Source organism: Triturus cristatus, chromosome 6 (genome assembly GCF_964204655.1).
Source record: "Triturus cristatus chromosome 6, aTriCri1.1, whole genome shotgun sequence".
In the NCBI taxonomy this organism is placed as follows: domain Eukaryota; kingdom Metazoa; phylum Chordata; class Amphibia; order Caudata; family Salamandridae; genus Triturus; species Triturus cristatus.
In genome coordinates, this window is record NC_140589.1 from 1598203643 (window position 1) to 1598218393 (window position 14751).

Consider the following 14751-nt stretch of genomic DNA (forward strand, 5'->3'; position numbering starts at 1 on the left):
CTCTCTTTATCTCTCTCTCTCTCTCTCTCTCTCTCTTTATCTCTCTCTCTCTCTCTCTCTCCTCTCTTTATCTCTCTCTCTCTCTCTCTCTCTCTCTCTCTCTCTTTATCTTTCTCTCTCTCTCTCTCTTTATCTTTCTCTCTCTCTCTCTCTCTCTCTTTATCTCTCTCTCTCTCTCTCTCTCTCTCTCTCTTTATCTTTCTCTCTTTCTCTCTCTCTTTTTCTCTCTCTCTTTATCTCTCTTTTTCTCTCTCTCTTTATCTCTCTCTTTCTCTCTCTCTTTTTCTCTCTCTCTTTCTCTCTCTCTCTCTCCTTTTCCCTCCCCCCATGCTTTCCTCAGTTTTTTTGTGATGGCTCCGCGTTGTGGTGCGGAAAAGTTCTCTGAAGCAAACTGACGTCAGCGTTCCGGGGTGGGGCCTATGTGACCTCGCTGACGTCACGCCTGCGGAGGACGTCAGGGCGGAGTCACGAGCTACTGCGCGCAGAGATGCTGGGCAAGAAAGTTTTCCGGGTACAGTCTCACTCCTGGGGATAATTCTACGTTAAGGAATCTGTGGCTAGAATCGTCTCGACCAGATACATCGTCACCGAAGGTAAGTAACTTGTTCTTCTGTGCAGTATGCACACATGGTTCAAGTGGTCTCAACCTTTCACTTTTACACGTGCACGCCCATCACCCAGCCTCAAATATAGGATGACCAAACCTCACAACATTTAAAATTATTGAACAAACCGTTACTGGGGGAAGCTAGTAGGCAGTCTCCCCACATAGTTACTAGTAAAATAGCCTCTGCCCCAGTCTACAGTCCCACTGTAACACTGCCAGTCCCACAACATAGGTGAGTGGGAAAGGAGGCACTCTCTATATGTTCCGGAGACATCAGCGTATAAGGAAATACAGCTTCTTGCATGATTGTCGAACTCGCTGGGGGAAGATTAGAGTACAAATCAGGAAGGTATAAAAGGGTATGGCAACCCTGCTTTTCCAAAGCCATGCCAAGGATTTCGGCTTGACTAACATTACTGGGCATGAGCTCAGTGGCAGAAATAAAATGTCTGGTCTGTTAGTGCCGGTAATGTTAGTAACTGGAATCATTCCTGTGGTTAGTACAGATGGAAGATCAAGTCTGCACCTCCCAGGGAAATAAACTGCCCACACGTCACTTGATATGAAGTAAAAGATAAGAGGGCTGCAGAAGGATAAAACAATTAAGCGATGATGAGTATTGATGGCAGTTGCTAAGTATTGATGGATACCTTTGTTCTTCCTCCTCCACCACATAATTTCTTTCTTTCAGCAGGTATTTTAAGCTGCTCTTATAAAGACATGCATAGTGTGTGTTGAAATTCTCTGCCTTGTGTAGAAGTTAACTCCTTGATACTCGGTACAATCACTCCGCTCCCCCTCCCTATACACAAAAAGTTATCTCTCGGTTACTGCAGGAATTTGCTATGAACACCAACAGATGCACTCCGCTCCTCTATACCCTGCAAGTATTTTGAACTCCTGTCAGTCCTTACAAATGGGAAATGGCGAGAAGCATGCGAAGGAACCTTTTGAGGCAGTACAAGAGGGAGTGGAACCTGTAAACAATGATCCTTCTCCTTCAGAACTGCTGCTACTTCTTTATTGGTTGTTATAAATAAGAAGTTGAAGATGTTTGTAGTGTTGATTTGTAAGAAGCAACTCTAGTCTTCCTGCTTGTGTTCTAACTCGGGTGGAGCTACATTTGTTGGTCTATAGCTTATTAGAAAAATTATTTGTGTACATGTTTTTGTCTTTTATTAGTCTGTACTAATAAAATTCATCTTTTGTTTCTTGCAGCCCCGGGTAAAGTGGCAGACAAAGTCATAATTGAGAATACTAGAGACTCCACCTTTGTTTTTATGGAAGGGTCTGAGGATGCTTATGTTGGGTATATGACAATAAGGGTAAGAAACACTGCATATTTAGTGAATCATAAAAGTATATATATTCTTTTTCCTTTTTTTTTTTTTGTACAATATTTGTTTTTTTCTTTTCAGTTCAACCCTGATGATAAGTCTGCCCAGCATCACAATGCACACCACTGCTTAGAAATTACAGTAAACTGCAGTCCAATAATAAATCATTGTATCATTCGAAGTACATGTACAGGTCAGTGTTTTTATCAGTTGAAATTCAATTTCATAGGTCACATTGTAGTGTTTATCTGTATGTGTTATTTGTGTAGCACAAACGTAGCTGAACGGAAGTGTCACCGTTCTCTAAATTATGAAAGAGAATGCAGTAGGTTGTAGAAGCATATTATGTATGTATATATGGAATGCACCTAATTGTCTGCTTATTGTTACAAGGTGATGACCTTTATGTTCTCTTTGATACTGTAAAGAAATTACCATCACATTAGTAATTGGACCCAGTCATGCTTTTGACAAGTCTTCATCGGAACCTTTGGTGAAACTGGCTAACCTGTCTGTGATGTTACAGACGTCATGGCCTCGTACCAATAAGTACTCTCTTAAGCAACGTTAGTGTGTGTGGTTTATATATGTAGGAAGCTGGCTCTGCATATACTATACCAAAAAGAGGTATAGTATGCTCAGTCCAGTGGAACCCCAAAGATAGGCAGAGGTTAAAGTAGATCGCACCTCACTCTCTATTTGTAGTACTGTTGGCGGGCAATAATCATTCAATCAATACATTTATAGAGCGCGCTACTCACCCGTGAGGGTCTCAAGGCGCTGAAGGGGGGGGGGGTCGTTTACTGCTCGAATAGCCAGGTCTTGAGGTGCTTCCTGAAGGTGAGATGGTCCTGGGTCAGTCGAAGGTGTGCGGGGAGGGAGTTCCATGTCTTGGCGGCCAGGTAGGAGAATGATCTTCCTCCGGTTGTGGTTTTGCGGATCCGTGGGACGATGGCGAGGGCGAGGCTGGCGGAGCGGAGCTGGCGGGTGGGAGTGTAGAACGAGAGGCGGTTGTTGAGGTATTCGGGGCCCATGTCGTGGAGCGCTTTGTGTGCGTGGGTGAGGAGCCTGAACGTGATCCTCTTGCTGACGGGGAGCCAGTGCAGGTTTCTCAGGTGGGGAGTTATGTGGCTGTGGCGAGGGATGTTGAGGATGAGTCGTGCAGAGGCATTCTGTATTCGCTGCAGTCGTTTCTGGAGTTTGGCTGTGGTTCCTGCGTACAGTGCGTTCCCGTTTTCCAGTCGGCTGGTGACGAGGGCCTGGGTGACCGTCTTTCTGGTTTCGGTGGGGATCCACCGGAAGATCTTTCGGAGCATGCGCAGGGTGTTGAAACATGAAGAGGAGATGGCGTTGACTTGTTTGGTCATCGTGAGGGAGGAGTCAAGGATGAATCCCAGGTTGCGTGCGTGGTCTGTGGGTGTAGGTGCGGTGCCCAGCGCTGTGGGCCACCAGGAGTTGTCCCAGGTGGATGGGGATTGTCCGAGGATGAGGACCTACGTTTTGTCTGAGTTCAGTTTCAGACGGCTGAGCTTCATCCATTCTGCGACGTCCTTCATTCCTTCCTGGAGGTTGGTTTTGGCGGTGGCTGGGTCTTTGGTGAGAGAGAGTATCAGCTGGGTGTAGTCGGCGTACGAGATGATGTTGAGGTTGTGTTCGCGTGCGATTGCGGCGAGAGGACTAATGTAGATATTGAAGAGGGTTGGGCTGAGCGAGGAGCCTTGGGGTGCGCCGCAGATGATCTTGGTGGCTGTGGAGCGGAAGGGAGGGAGGCGGACTCTCTGGGTTCTGTTGGAGAGGAAAGAGGTGACCCAGTCCAGGGCTTTTTCATGGATTCCAGTGTTGTGTAGGCGGGTTATTAGGGTGCGGTGGCAGACTGTGTCGAAGGCGGCCGTGAGGTCTAGGAGGATGAGAGCGGTTGTTTCCCCGTTGTCCATCCGTGTTCTGATTTCGTCGGTGGCTGCGATGAGGGCGGTCTCGGTGCTGTGGTTGGCTCGAAATCCGGATTGGGATGGGTCGAGTGCTTTGTTTGCTTTGAGGAATGCAGTCAGTTGTTTGTTGACGGTCTTCTCGATGACTTTAGCCGGGAAGGGAAGGAGAGAGATGGGGCGGAAGTTCTTGAGGTCTTTTGGGTCGGCTGTGGGTTTCTTTAGAAGGGCGTTGATCTCTGCGTGCTTTCAGCTTTCTGGGAAGGTGGCTGACGCGAAGGAGTTGTTAATGATGTTCCGGAGGTGGGGTGCAATGATGGCGTCGGCTTTGTTGAAGATGTGGTGAGGGCATGGGTCCGAGGGAGAGCCAGAGTGGATGGAGTTCATGACGTGGGTGGTGTCTTCAGTGCGGACAGAGGTCCAGGCGCTGAGGGTGGTGGGTGTGATTGTTGGTTCGGTGGCTGGAGGCAGGGTCTGGGTGCTGAAGCTGTCGTGTATGTCTGCGATCTTGCGGTAGAAGAATGTGGCGAGGGAGTTGCAGAGGTCTTGCGACGGTGCAATGTCGTTGTTGCTTGCGCTGGGGTTGGAGAGCTCCTTAACGATGTTGAAGAGTTCTTTGTTGGTGTTGTTGTCCAGCCGCTCTTTGAACAATGTCCTTTTGGTGGTGCGGATCAGCTGGTGGTGTTCGCGGGTGGCGTTCTTGAGGGCTGTCATGTTTTCTGTCGACCGTTCGTGGCGCCAGGCTTTTTCGAAGGTTCGGCAGGATTTCTTTGAGGGCGTCGGTGAACCATGTGGTTTTCCTGTTGCTGATCTTGCCTGGGGGGTTCTTAAGAGGAGCGTGGTCGTCGGCGCAGTTGGTGATCCACTGTGCGAGGTTCTGGGCTGCGTTGTTTGTGTCTTGGGTGTCGACTGGTGGGTTCTGGCTCAGCGATGTGGTTAGCTGGTCTGTGGTGACTTTGCCCCAGTATCTGCGGGGGATCTGTTACGTGTGGTGTTGGGAAGTAGTCTTCTTGAAGGTGAAATGGATGCAGCTGTCGCCAGTGTAGTCCGGTGGAGTGGCTGAAGGAGACGTGGTTGCTGGCGGAGAAGATGGGGTCGAGCGTGTGGCCGGCGTAGTGGGTGGGGGGGGTGTTCACCAGTTGCTTGAGTCCGAGTTTGGCGAGGTTGTCGAGCAGGGTGGTGGTGGTGGTGTTGTCGTTCTTATTCTCCAAGTGGAAGTTCAGGTCCCCTAGGAGGATGTATTCGGGTGAGGCTAGGGCGTGAGGGCTGATGAAGTCGGCGATGGTTTCGCTGAATTGTGTGTGTGGGCCCGGGGGTCTGTAGATGAGGGTTCCTCTGAGTGTGGTTTTGGGGTTGGTGTGGATCTGGAAGTGTAGGTGTTCGGCGGAGGAGAGTGTGTCTTTGGCGTTGGAAGTGATGTTAATGGTGTTCCTGTGGATGATGGCGATTCCTCCTCCGGTTCGGTTGGTGCGGTCCTTCCGGGTGATTTTGTAGCCGGCAGGGGTGGCTATGGCGATGTCGGGGGCTGAGGAGGCGTTCATCCAGGTTTCCGTGAGGAAGGCGACGTCTGGTGTTGTTGTGTCGAGGAGGTCCCAGAGCTCGATGGCGTGCTTGTGGACGGAGCGGGTGTTGAGGAGGATGCACTTGAGGTGGCTCTTGTTGGTGTTGGGTCCGGTGGGTGGGGTGCAGGTACGGAGGCAGGTGAATTTGTAGGCTAGGCAGGTGAAGGGTCCGTGGGTGCACTTAGCGGTAGCTCGGTGGCAGGCGGGTGGTCGTCCGGTGTTGAGTGCGTTGAGGGCGGCGGAGTCTTAGTTCAGTCGGGTTCTCTGGCTCCGGCGAGGGCCAGGGGTTCTGGCACTGGGCGCGGACGGGCGCAGACGGGCTTGCCTTTGGCGCGCCGGCTGCGCGCGTCCGCTGCGCGGCCTCCATATGAGGGGCTGTGGGAGGGCGGAGCAGCTGGGAGGCGGGAGCGGGGTGGCGAATGGGACAGCAGGGGGGGGGCGGGAAAATGGCACGGAGACAGAGGGGGGAGAAATGGGACACAGAAGGCATAACGGGGGAAGGGGGGCACAGAGAGGAATCGGCGGAAATACAAGGGAATGAAACCAGGCAACAAGTGAGGGGGGCACACTCTAAAACGGGGGAAAAGGGCACAGAAAGCAAAATGAGGGAGTGGGGCACAGAGGTTAAAAATACGGCAGAAATACAAAGGGAATGGAGACAGGCAACAAGTGAAGGGGGCACACTCCAAAACGGGGGAGAAGGGGCACAGATAGCAAAACGAGGGAAGGGGCACAAGGTCCAACAGCAGAGAAACGAAGGAACAGGTTACCAGTGAGAGACCAAGGAGGACTCGCTCAACACGAGGCAGATGAGACTAACCTTTCCCTTAGTGGAAGAACCTAGAAAGACCATCTGCATTGGCAGTCCCAGGTCTGTGTTCCACTACAAAGTTCATTCCCTGTAGGGAAATGGACCACCTCAACAGTTTGGGATTTTCAACTTTCATCTGCATTAGCCATCCGAGAGATCTGTGATCAGTTTGAACTAGGAAATGAGTACCGAACACGTATAGTCTCAGCTTCTTCAGGGACCAAGCCACAGCAAAGGCCTCCCTCTCAATGGCACTCCAACTCTGTTTTCTGGGGAGAAGCCTTCTGCTTATAAAAGCAACAGGTTGGCCTTGGCCTTCATCATTGGCCTGGGATAGGACCACCGTTTTAGGCATCTTCCTGGAGGTGAGTTCTGTGAGGGGAGCCACAATGGACCCATATCCCTTCACAAACCTCCTGTAGTACCCAGTCAAGCCAAGGAATGCACTAACTTGGGTCTGGGTTGTTAAAGATGCGCAGTCCAGGATAGCCTGGATCTTGGTCTGTAAGGGTTGCACTTGGCCTCCACCTACAAGGTGGCCCAAGTATATCACAGTTCCCTGCCCTATCTGGCATTTGGGTGCCTTAATAGTTTGGCCTGCAGTTTGCAGGGCATTTAAAACCTTCCCAAAGTGGATCAGGTGAAACTGCTAGGTGGAACTAAAGACAGCAAAATCATCTAGATAAGCTGCACTAGAGGACTCCAACCCAGCAAGGACGTGGTTCACTAACGTCTGGAAGGTGGCAGGGGCATGTTGTTTTATTTCTAGAACCAAGCAAGCCTGGTACAGGTAAGCATATAAATACTTTGCAGAAGTAATTGACTTGTTTGAACACAGTTCAGAATTGCTGTATAACGGGTACTGGTTTTACCCACAACATACACTGCCCTGGCATACATCAGCCACCCCTCTAGCTGGGTGCCCTATGCCAGTGGTGTGGGTACAGGAGCATGAGCCCTGTGCCCCTACAGTGCCCAGGTCCATTCCTGGGCACTGTAAGTGCAGTGCTGCCATTTAAGAGTATATGGTGCTGGGAGACCGTCAAACCCAAACTCCACAGCACCATGATCGCTCCAATGAAGACTGAGAAGTTTAGTATCAAACTTCTCAGCACATTAAACCCGCACTGATGCCAGTGCAGGATTTAATGTACAATGCTTGACAGAGGGCATCTTCGAGATGCCCCCTGAACCTAACCTACAATCCACGTCTGGTCTGAGGGGCTGCCACACAGCAGACATGTTGCCAGACCCCTGGGTAGAGAGCCATCCGCTTTCCTGGGCCTGCAACAATGCACATCCTGGGCGAGGTGCTAGGTCTCCTCCCCCAGGATGGGCAGGGGAAGCTTCAAGGCATGCTGCCTTTTGTGAGCTTCTCCAGGCTACTTGCTGTACTCAGCAACTGGCCCCTACCGGTTCTAAACCCCCACTCTGGCGGGAAGACTGTCCGGAAATCCCAAGGAAGGAGAGGGGGTGTGCCAGCCTCTGCCAACCCCACCCCTCAGGTGGGGGGGCGAGGTGAAGCACATCTCCGGGCTCACGCCATCTTGAAGATGGGGAGCCCTGCCCAATCAGGACTAGGCCTCTGCCCCTCTCCCACAGGAGAGTGGCAGGATAAGGAAGACACCAACTGCTTTGGCCTCAGCCCTACCGGCCTGTCGACCCTTGAACCTGCTCCTGCTAAATCCCGGCATCTCCTGTGTCCAGCAACTTCACAAACACCGGAGGACCTGGCTACCTTGTGACTCTGAGCATCTGGGACTCCCACGAGCAGTGGCACTGCTCAAAGCAAGTAACTGACCCCTGGCATCAGCCAGGAAACGCGAGCCCTGCACACTATGCACCCGCCAAGCCTGGACTGTGCTGGAGTGGACAAAGACCATGAGGATGTCCCCCCGGCGACTGTGACCCCAAATCCGGCACCCAAGGACCCACCTCGACGCTCCTGACGACGCCTGCAGCCTCAGAACCAGGGACCAACCCTACCACGATCAACAGATGGTAAGATTTCCCAACATCAAAAGGCACCCCTGCACCCGGCGGCCCCCTGTGCCCAACTCCTGGGTACCTACCTATCCTCCAACTACCCAACTTACCTCTCGAAGTGGTGGTCGCACCTGAAGAATCTTCGTCCCCCGAACTTGCAGCCCTTGTTCATTCTTGAGCTTTTCCATTGCAATCCATTGAGTGCCCGACGGCTCAAAAGCACCCTGCACCCAGCCGCCAGAGTGGCCCTGACAGTGCAACTTCCACTCCTACCTACTTCCCCATTTGCCCTGAGCAAGTGACCAGGAGCCCAGCTCCCACAGCCGCGTGGCCTGCTGGTCAGCAGCCACCAACCAAGGCCCCACTGCCTCCCATAGGATAACATTGGGCCTAACTCACTCTGCACCCGGCTGCCCCTGTGCCGCTGAGGGTGTAACAACTGTACTTAACTAACCCTGGGAGACCCCTGAGTCTATGCCCAGCACCTTAACTCTGCCAGTCGAGTACTTACCAAAAGCCGATAACTCACTTTTCTTCCATCGGGTTACATTGGCTGGTTTCACGTGAAAAGTTTTGTAAGTGTGGAGTTTCTAAACTTTAAAATATTCACTTAAAATCAACCAAGTAAATAAATCAAAAATACTCACCTGATATTAGGAGAGATCCCCGTGCTGGATCTTGGTGCCCAGCACTGACCCTGAAAAGTAATTACACGCATACTTAACGCTAACTCAAGTTTCTCCCATAGGAAACCATTGACTGTTTTTCTTCTAAAAGTTTCGATTTTGAAAACTTCTAAATATTCGTTAAAAATCGCCTGTATAACCTAAACACATTCTCTCAACTGCTTACAGGCGGTACACCAGTGCTGGATCCAAGATCCAACACTGAGCTAGAAAAAGTAACAATAACCCCACTTACCTGCTAAGTGAATTTCCTTCCATAGGATAACATTGGTGATTTCATTAGAAAAAGTTTGTCAACTTTCAAAATACCAAAATATTGCTTATAAATCACAACAGTAGCTAAATTGTATTTACTCACCTGTTTCGAGGAACTGTCCCAGGACTGAATCTAGGATCCAGTCCCGGCGTTAGAAAAATAATCCTAAAAGTAATCAATTGCAATTAACTTGAAATTCCCATTGAGCTCAATGTATTATTGTGTTTGAAATTGTGTTGCCTATTGCAACAAACTGTAACTATTACATTCAAAAGTCAATTGCCTATTGCAAAGTATTTAACTAAAGCATCTCATTCTGAGAAAGTATATTTTGATACCTATTGTTGGTTCTAAAATAAAACAACCATATATTTTTATATACAAACCATTGGCCTAGAGTTCAGTTCTTGAGTGTGTGAGACCATTTGCTGACTGGATGTGTACAACAAATGCTTTACACTGTCCTCTCATACTGCCTTACTGCTCGACCAAGCTACCACTTTATAGAGTAAGGTTATATCTAACTTTAGCCTCTGCCAAACCTCTGGGGACTGTGGTCTCTGTACACACTGTACCTATTTGGGAACAGTATATACAGAGCCACTTTCCTACATGGCTACACTGAAGACTGGGAAGTTTGGTATTAATCTTCTCAGCACATTAAACCCACACTGATGCCAGTGTGGGATTTAATGTAAAATGCACCACAGAGGGCATCTTAGAGATGCCCCCTGAACCTCGACCAACATCCAGTGACCTGACTGAGTGGCTGCGAAGGCTGCCACCACCAGACCTGTTTCTGGACCCTTGGGTCGAGAGCTTGCCGCTCTCGGGGCCTGAAACAATGCACATCCTGGGACGAGGTGCCAAGCCTCCTCTCCAGGATGGGCAGGGATCACGAAGGAGAAGCTTCAAAGGCATACCGACTTTGTGAGCCTATCCAGACCACTTGCTGCTCTCAGCAACTCGTCCCCACTGGTTCTACCCCCCACTGTGGGCGGGAGAACCGGCGGGAAAAACAAGTGAGGAAGAGAGGTGTGCCCACCTCTGTCAACTCCACCCCTAGGGTGGGGGAGGTGAGGTGAAGCACAACTTAAAGTCCCTGCCATCTTGAGGATTGGGGGGACCCAGCCAACCAGGGAGAGGCTCTTGCACCCCTCCCACTGGAGAGTGGCAGAATAGGGGGTGTACCCACCCCAGGGAAGGTACCCATTGGTCCCTGACCTTTAACGCCCCTGAATTTAGTATTTAGGGGCCCCCTGAACCTTCCTTCCTCAGATCCAGCAACCACAAGAAAAAGAAGAGAAGGACGAGAAGCCATGCAGAGCTAACAAGGGGGCGACGCCCACTGACTTGGCCCCAGCCCTACAGGCCTGTCTCCCCTCGAATCTGCTCCTGCAAAACCCCGGCGTGTCCAGCGGACAACAATCTCAAAAACCCTGGAGGACCTGCCTGCCTTCACTTTCCAAGTTTTCTCCCATGAACACCGGACGTGTTTGAACTGCATCTTCTGGTGCCAGCCAGGAGCCGCGAATCCAGCCCACTCTGCACCCGCCGAACCTGGCGCGAGCTCGAGTGGAAAAATAACACGAGGAGGTCCTCCCTGCGATCCTGACCCGAGATCCGGCGACCCCTGACCTGCATCAAGCCTCCAGATGCCTGCAGCCTCAATCCAGAGGACCCGCCTACCGGGACCAGAACAGGTAATAAAATCCGACGTCCCAAGGCACCCCTGCACCCGACGCCCCACGGCCTTGTGTGCCCAACCCAGCGGTGCCTAACCAACCCTCTACATCCCTACTTACCCCTCGAAGTGGTGGTCGCTCCTGAAGATCCTCATCCCCGAGCCTGCAGTGTTTCTTTGTCTTGGAGAATCTCCATTGAAATCAACAGGGCACCCGATCTCAAAACAGCACCCTGCACCCGGCCGCCCTAGTGCCGCTGAGGGTGCCCTTTTTGTGCTAACTTGCTCCCCAACTTGCCCTGAGCTTAACCCTAGGAGCTTTGCTCCCACAACCTCGTGGCCTGCTTGCCAGCAGCCACCAGCCGGAGTCCCCATATCCTCCATAGGATAACATGAGTGCCGCTGAGGGTGCAACAACAGTGCATCACTGACCCTGGGAGACCCCTGAATCTAACCCCAGGACCCTAACTCAAAGACCGATTATCTACCTGGAAACCGATAACCTCTTTTTCCTCATAGAATAACATTGACACTTTTTCTCCCTAAAAGTTTCTAAGAGTCGACTTTTGAAAACTGAGAATATTCCTTAAAAATCACATGATTAACCAAACCGCATTTTCTCAACTGTTTTCAGGAGATGTCCCAGTGCTGAATCTAGGTATCCAGCACTGAGTAGGAAAAGTATTGTTAGAGTAACTTACCTGCCAAGTGAATTTCCTCCCATAGGATAACATTGGTGATTCTGTGTGAAAAAGTGTCAACTTTTGAAATACAATAATATTCTTTAAAAATCGTACCTCTAACTAAAACAAATTTACTCAACTGTTTTCAGGAAAATATTCCCAGTGCTGAATCTAGGATCCAGCCCTGTGTTAGAAAAAGTAATCTGAAAAGTTATTAATTGCATTTTTACTTAAAAAGCCCATTCATTCGAATGTACTATACCTGCTAAGTGTTGCAAACTGCTTACTTAAACTGTAACCAAAATCAGTACAAGTTATACTGCAATTTTGAACTGTGTTCATTCAAGTAATCTACTACTGCAAAGTATTTTTATGCTTACCTGTGCCAGGCTTGCTTGGTTCTAGAAATAAAACAGTATATTTTGTTATACAAAAACAATTTGCCTAGAGTTCAGTTCTCCAGTATTGGGGTGTCTTTCATAGATTCACATGCTTGAATATTCCCCGTCGTCGGAGTGGGAGTCCCACGGTAAATAATATAGCAATATATACAGCCATAATATATATATATATATATACATATACATAAGTAATCATATAAAACAGAGATATAAGTAAGTAATAACATCAAGAATGTCCCTATATGAAATTTCCATAGAGATACATGGAAAGAGAAAAAAGACATTCGTAGTCTATCTCTGTCATTATGTTAGTCCGAACTCCGGCCAATCAGGCGCCAGCTCCTCTCTAGAACCTTCTCCTCAGAGCTCCTCACCTCAGATTTTCTACCGCACGTCGTGTGAAAGGGAGTCTCCCTGAGCTCTGCTCAGTTTTTTCTCTTCAGGATGACTTCAAGTAAGAAGTCTTTGTTTAGACCTTGTTCTTTTGTGGAAAGCTACGTTATTCTCAGAAGATCCACACTGTAAGTGTATTTACTGTCTTTACCCTACCATGAAGTGGGTGAATATAAATTCTGTAGAATTTTTTCTACAAAAACTCTGAAAGACAGGGAAGGCCGTCTCTTGTTGTGGCTCCAGAGACTGTAAGTGCAGTGCTGCCATTTAAGAGTACATGGAGCTGAGAGCTCGTCAAACACGAATGCCACAGCACCATAATGGCAACACTGAAGACTGAGAAGTTTTGTATCAAACTTCTCAGCACATTAAACCCGCACTGATGCCAGTGTGGGATTTAATGTACAAAGCACCATAGAGGGCATCTTAGAGATGCCCCCTGAAACCTAACCTTCAATCCACGTCTGGTCTGGGAGGCTGCCTAGGCTGCCACACAGCAGACATGTTGCTGGACCCCTGGGTAGGAGAGCCCCCGCTCTCCTGGGCCTGCAACAATGCACATCCTGGATGAGGTGCTAGGTCTCCTCCCCCAGGATGGACAGGGGAAAGCTTCAAAGGCATGCCGCCTCTACGAGCTTCCCCAGGCCACTTGCTATACCCAGCAAACTGGCCCCCACCGGTTCTAACCCCCACTCTGGCGGGAAAACTGGACAGAAACCCCAAATAAGGACAGGGGACGTGCCAGCCTGCCAACCCCACCCCTCAGGTGGGGGAGGCGAGGTGAAGCACATCTCCGGGTACTCGCCATCTTGAAGATGGGAGGCCCTGCCCAATCAGGACTAGGCTACTGCCCCCCTCCCACAAGAGAGTGGCAGAATAGGGGGTGTACCCACCCCAGGGCAGGGACCCATTGGTCCCTGCCCTTTACCTACCTGTAACGCCCCTAAATCTAGTATTAAGGGGCACCCTGAACCTTCCTTCCTTAGATTCCAGATTCCCCCGAAAAACCAAGAAGAGCAAGAAGAAAGAAGACCTGCCGTGCAGCTGCTAAGAAGAGGAAGACACCAACTGCTTTGGCCTCAGGCCTGCCGGCCTGTCGACACTCCTGCTACATCCCGGCACCTCTTGTGGCCAGCAACCTCACAAACCCCGGAGGACTGGGCTACCTTTTAACTCTGAGCACCTGGGACTCCCATGAGCAGTGGCTCTGCTCAAAACTAGCTTATAACCCCTGGCATCAGGCCAGAACCGCGAACCCTGCACACTCTGCACCCACCAAGTCTGGCCTGTGCCGGAGTGAATAAAGACCCCAAGGACGACCCCCCAGCGACTGTGACACCGAATCTGGCACCCAAGGACTCACCTTCACGCTCCTTGCGATGCCTGCAGCCTCAGAACCAGGTACCCCCCAACCGCTATCAACAGAGGGTAGGATTTCCCGACACCAAAAGGCACCCATGCACCCGGCGCCCTGCGGCCCCCTGTGCCCAACTCCTGGGTACCTACCTATCCTCCAACTACCTTTGTTCATCCAGGAGCTTTCCCATTGAAATCCATTGAGCGCCCGAAGACTCAAAAGCACCCTGCACCCAGCCGCCCGAGTGGCCCTGGCAGTGTAACCTCTACTCCTATCTACTTCCCCATTTGCCCTGAGCAAGTGATCAGGAGCCCAGCTCCCACAGCCGCGTGGCTTGCTAGTCAGCAGCCACCAACCAAGGACCCCCTGCCTCCCATAGGATAACATTGGGCCTAACTCACTCTGCACCTGGCTGCCCCTGTGCCGCTGAGGGTGTAACAACTGTACTTACCTGACCCAGGGAGACCCCTGAGTCTGTGGCCAGAACCTTAACTCTGCCAGTCGAGTACTTACCCAAAAGCCAATAACCCAATTTCCCTCCATAGGGTAACATTGACAGGTTTCTTCTGAAATTTCTTCTAAGTGTGGAAATTCTAAAATTTAAAATATTCACCTAAAATCAACCGAGTAACGAAAACGAAAACACTCACCTGCTATTAGGAGAGATCCCAGTACTGGATCTTAGTGCCCAGCACTGACCCTGAAAAGTACTCACAACCGTACTTACCATTAACACAATTTTCTTCCATGGGAAATCATTGACTGTTTTTCTGTGAAATTTCTTCTGTCGATTTTTTTGCAAACTAAAAATATTCTTTAAAAATCGTACCAACTCTGAAAATGTAATTGCTTACCTGTTTTAGATTGAGGTCCCAGTCCTGAGCCTAGGAGCCCAGTACTGGATTACAAAAGTAACGAGAACATACCATACCTGTAACTTGAATTTTCTCCCATAGGGAATCATTGACTGTTTTTCTATGAAATTTCTTCTAAGTGTCAACTTTTAAAATAGCAAAATATTGCCTAAAAAATCACAACAGTAACTAACTCAACTTTACTCACT

At 49.9% G+C, this 14751-nt stretch overlaps 1 protein-coding gene across 2 annotated transcripts in view; it reads left to right on the top strand.

Moving 5' to 3' along the window:
* The window catches only part of FBXO11 (F-box protein 11), a 400064-nt gene that overhangs the window by 163953 nt on the left and 221360 nt on the right, over positions 1 to 14751 (top strand). For both annotated transcript variants that reach the window (XM_085612738.1, XM_085612739.1), the window contains exons 8-9: positions 1826 to 1932; positions 2026 to 2137. In XM_085612738.1, coding sequence (XP_085468864.1) covers positions 1826 to 1932; positions 2026 to 2137 — 219 coding nt within the window. The remainder of the gene's footprint in view (positions 1 to 1825; positions 1933 to 2025; positions 2138 to 14751) is intronic.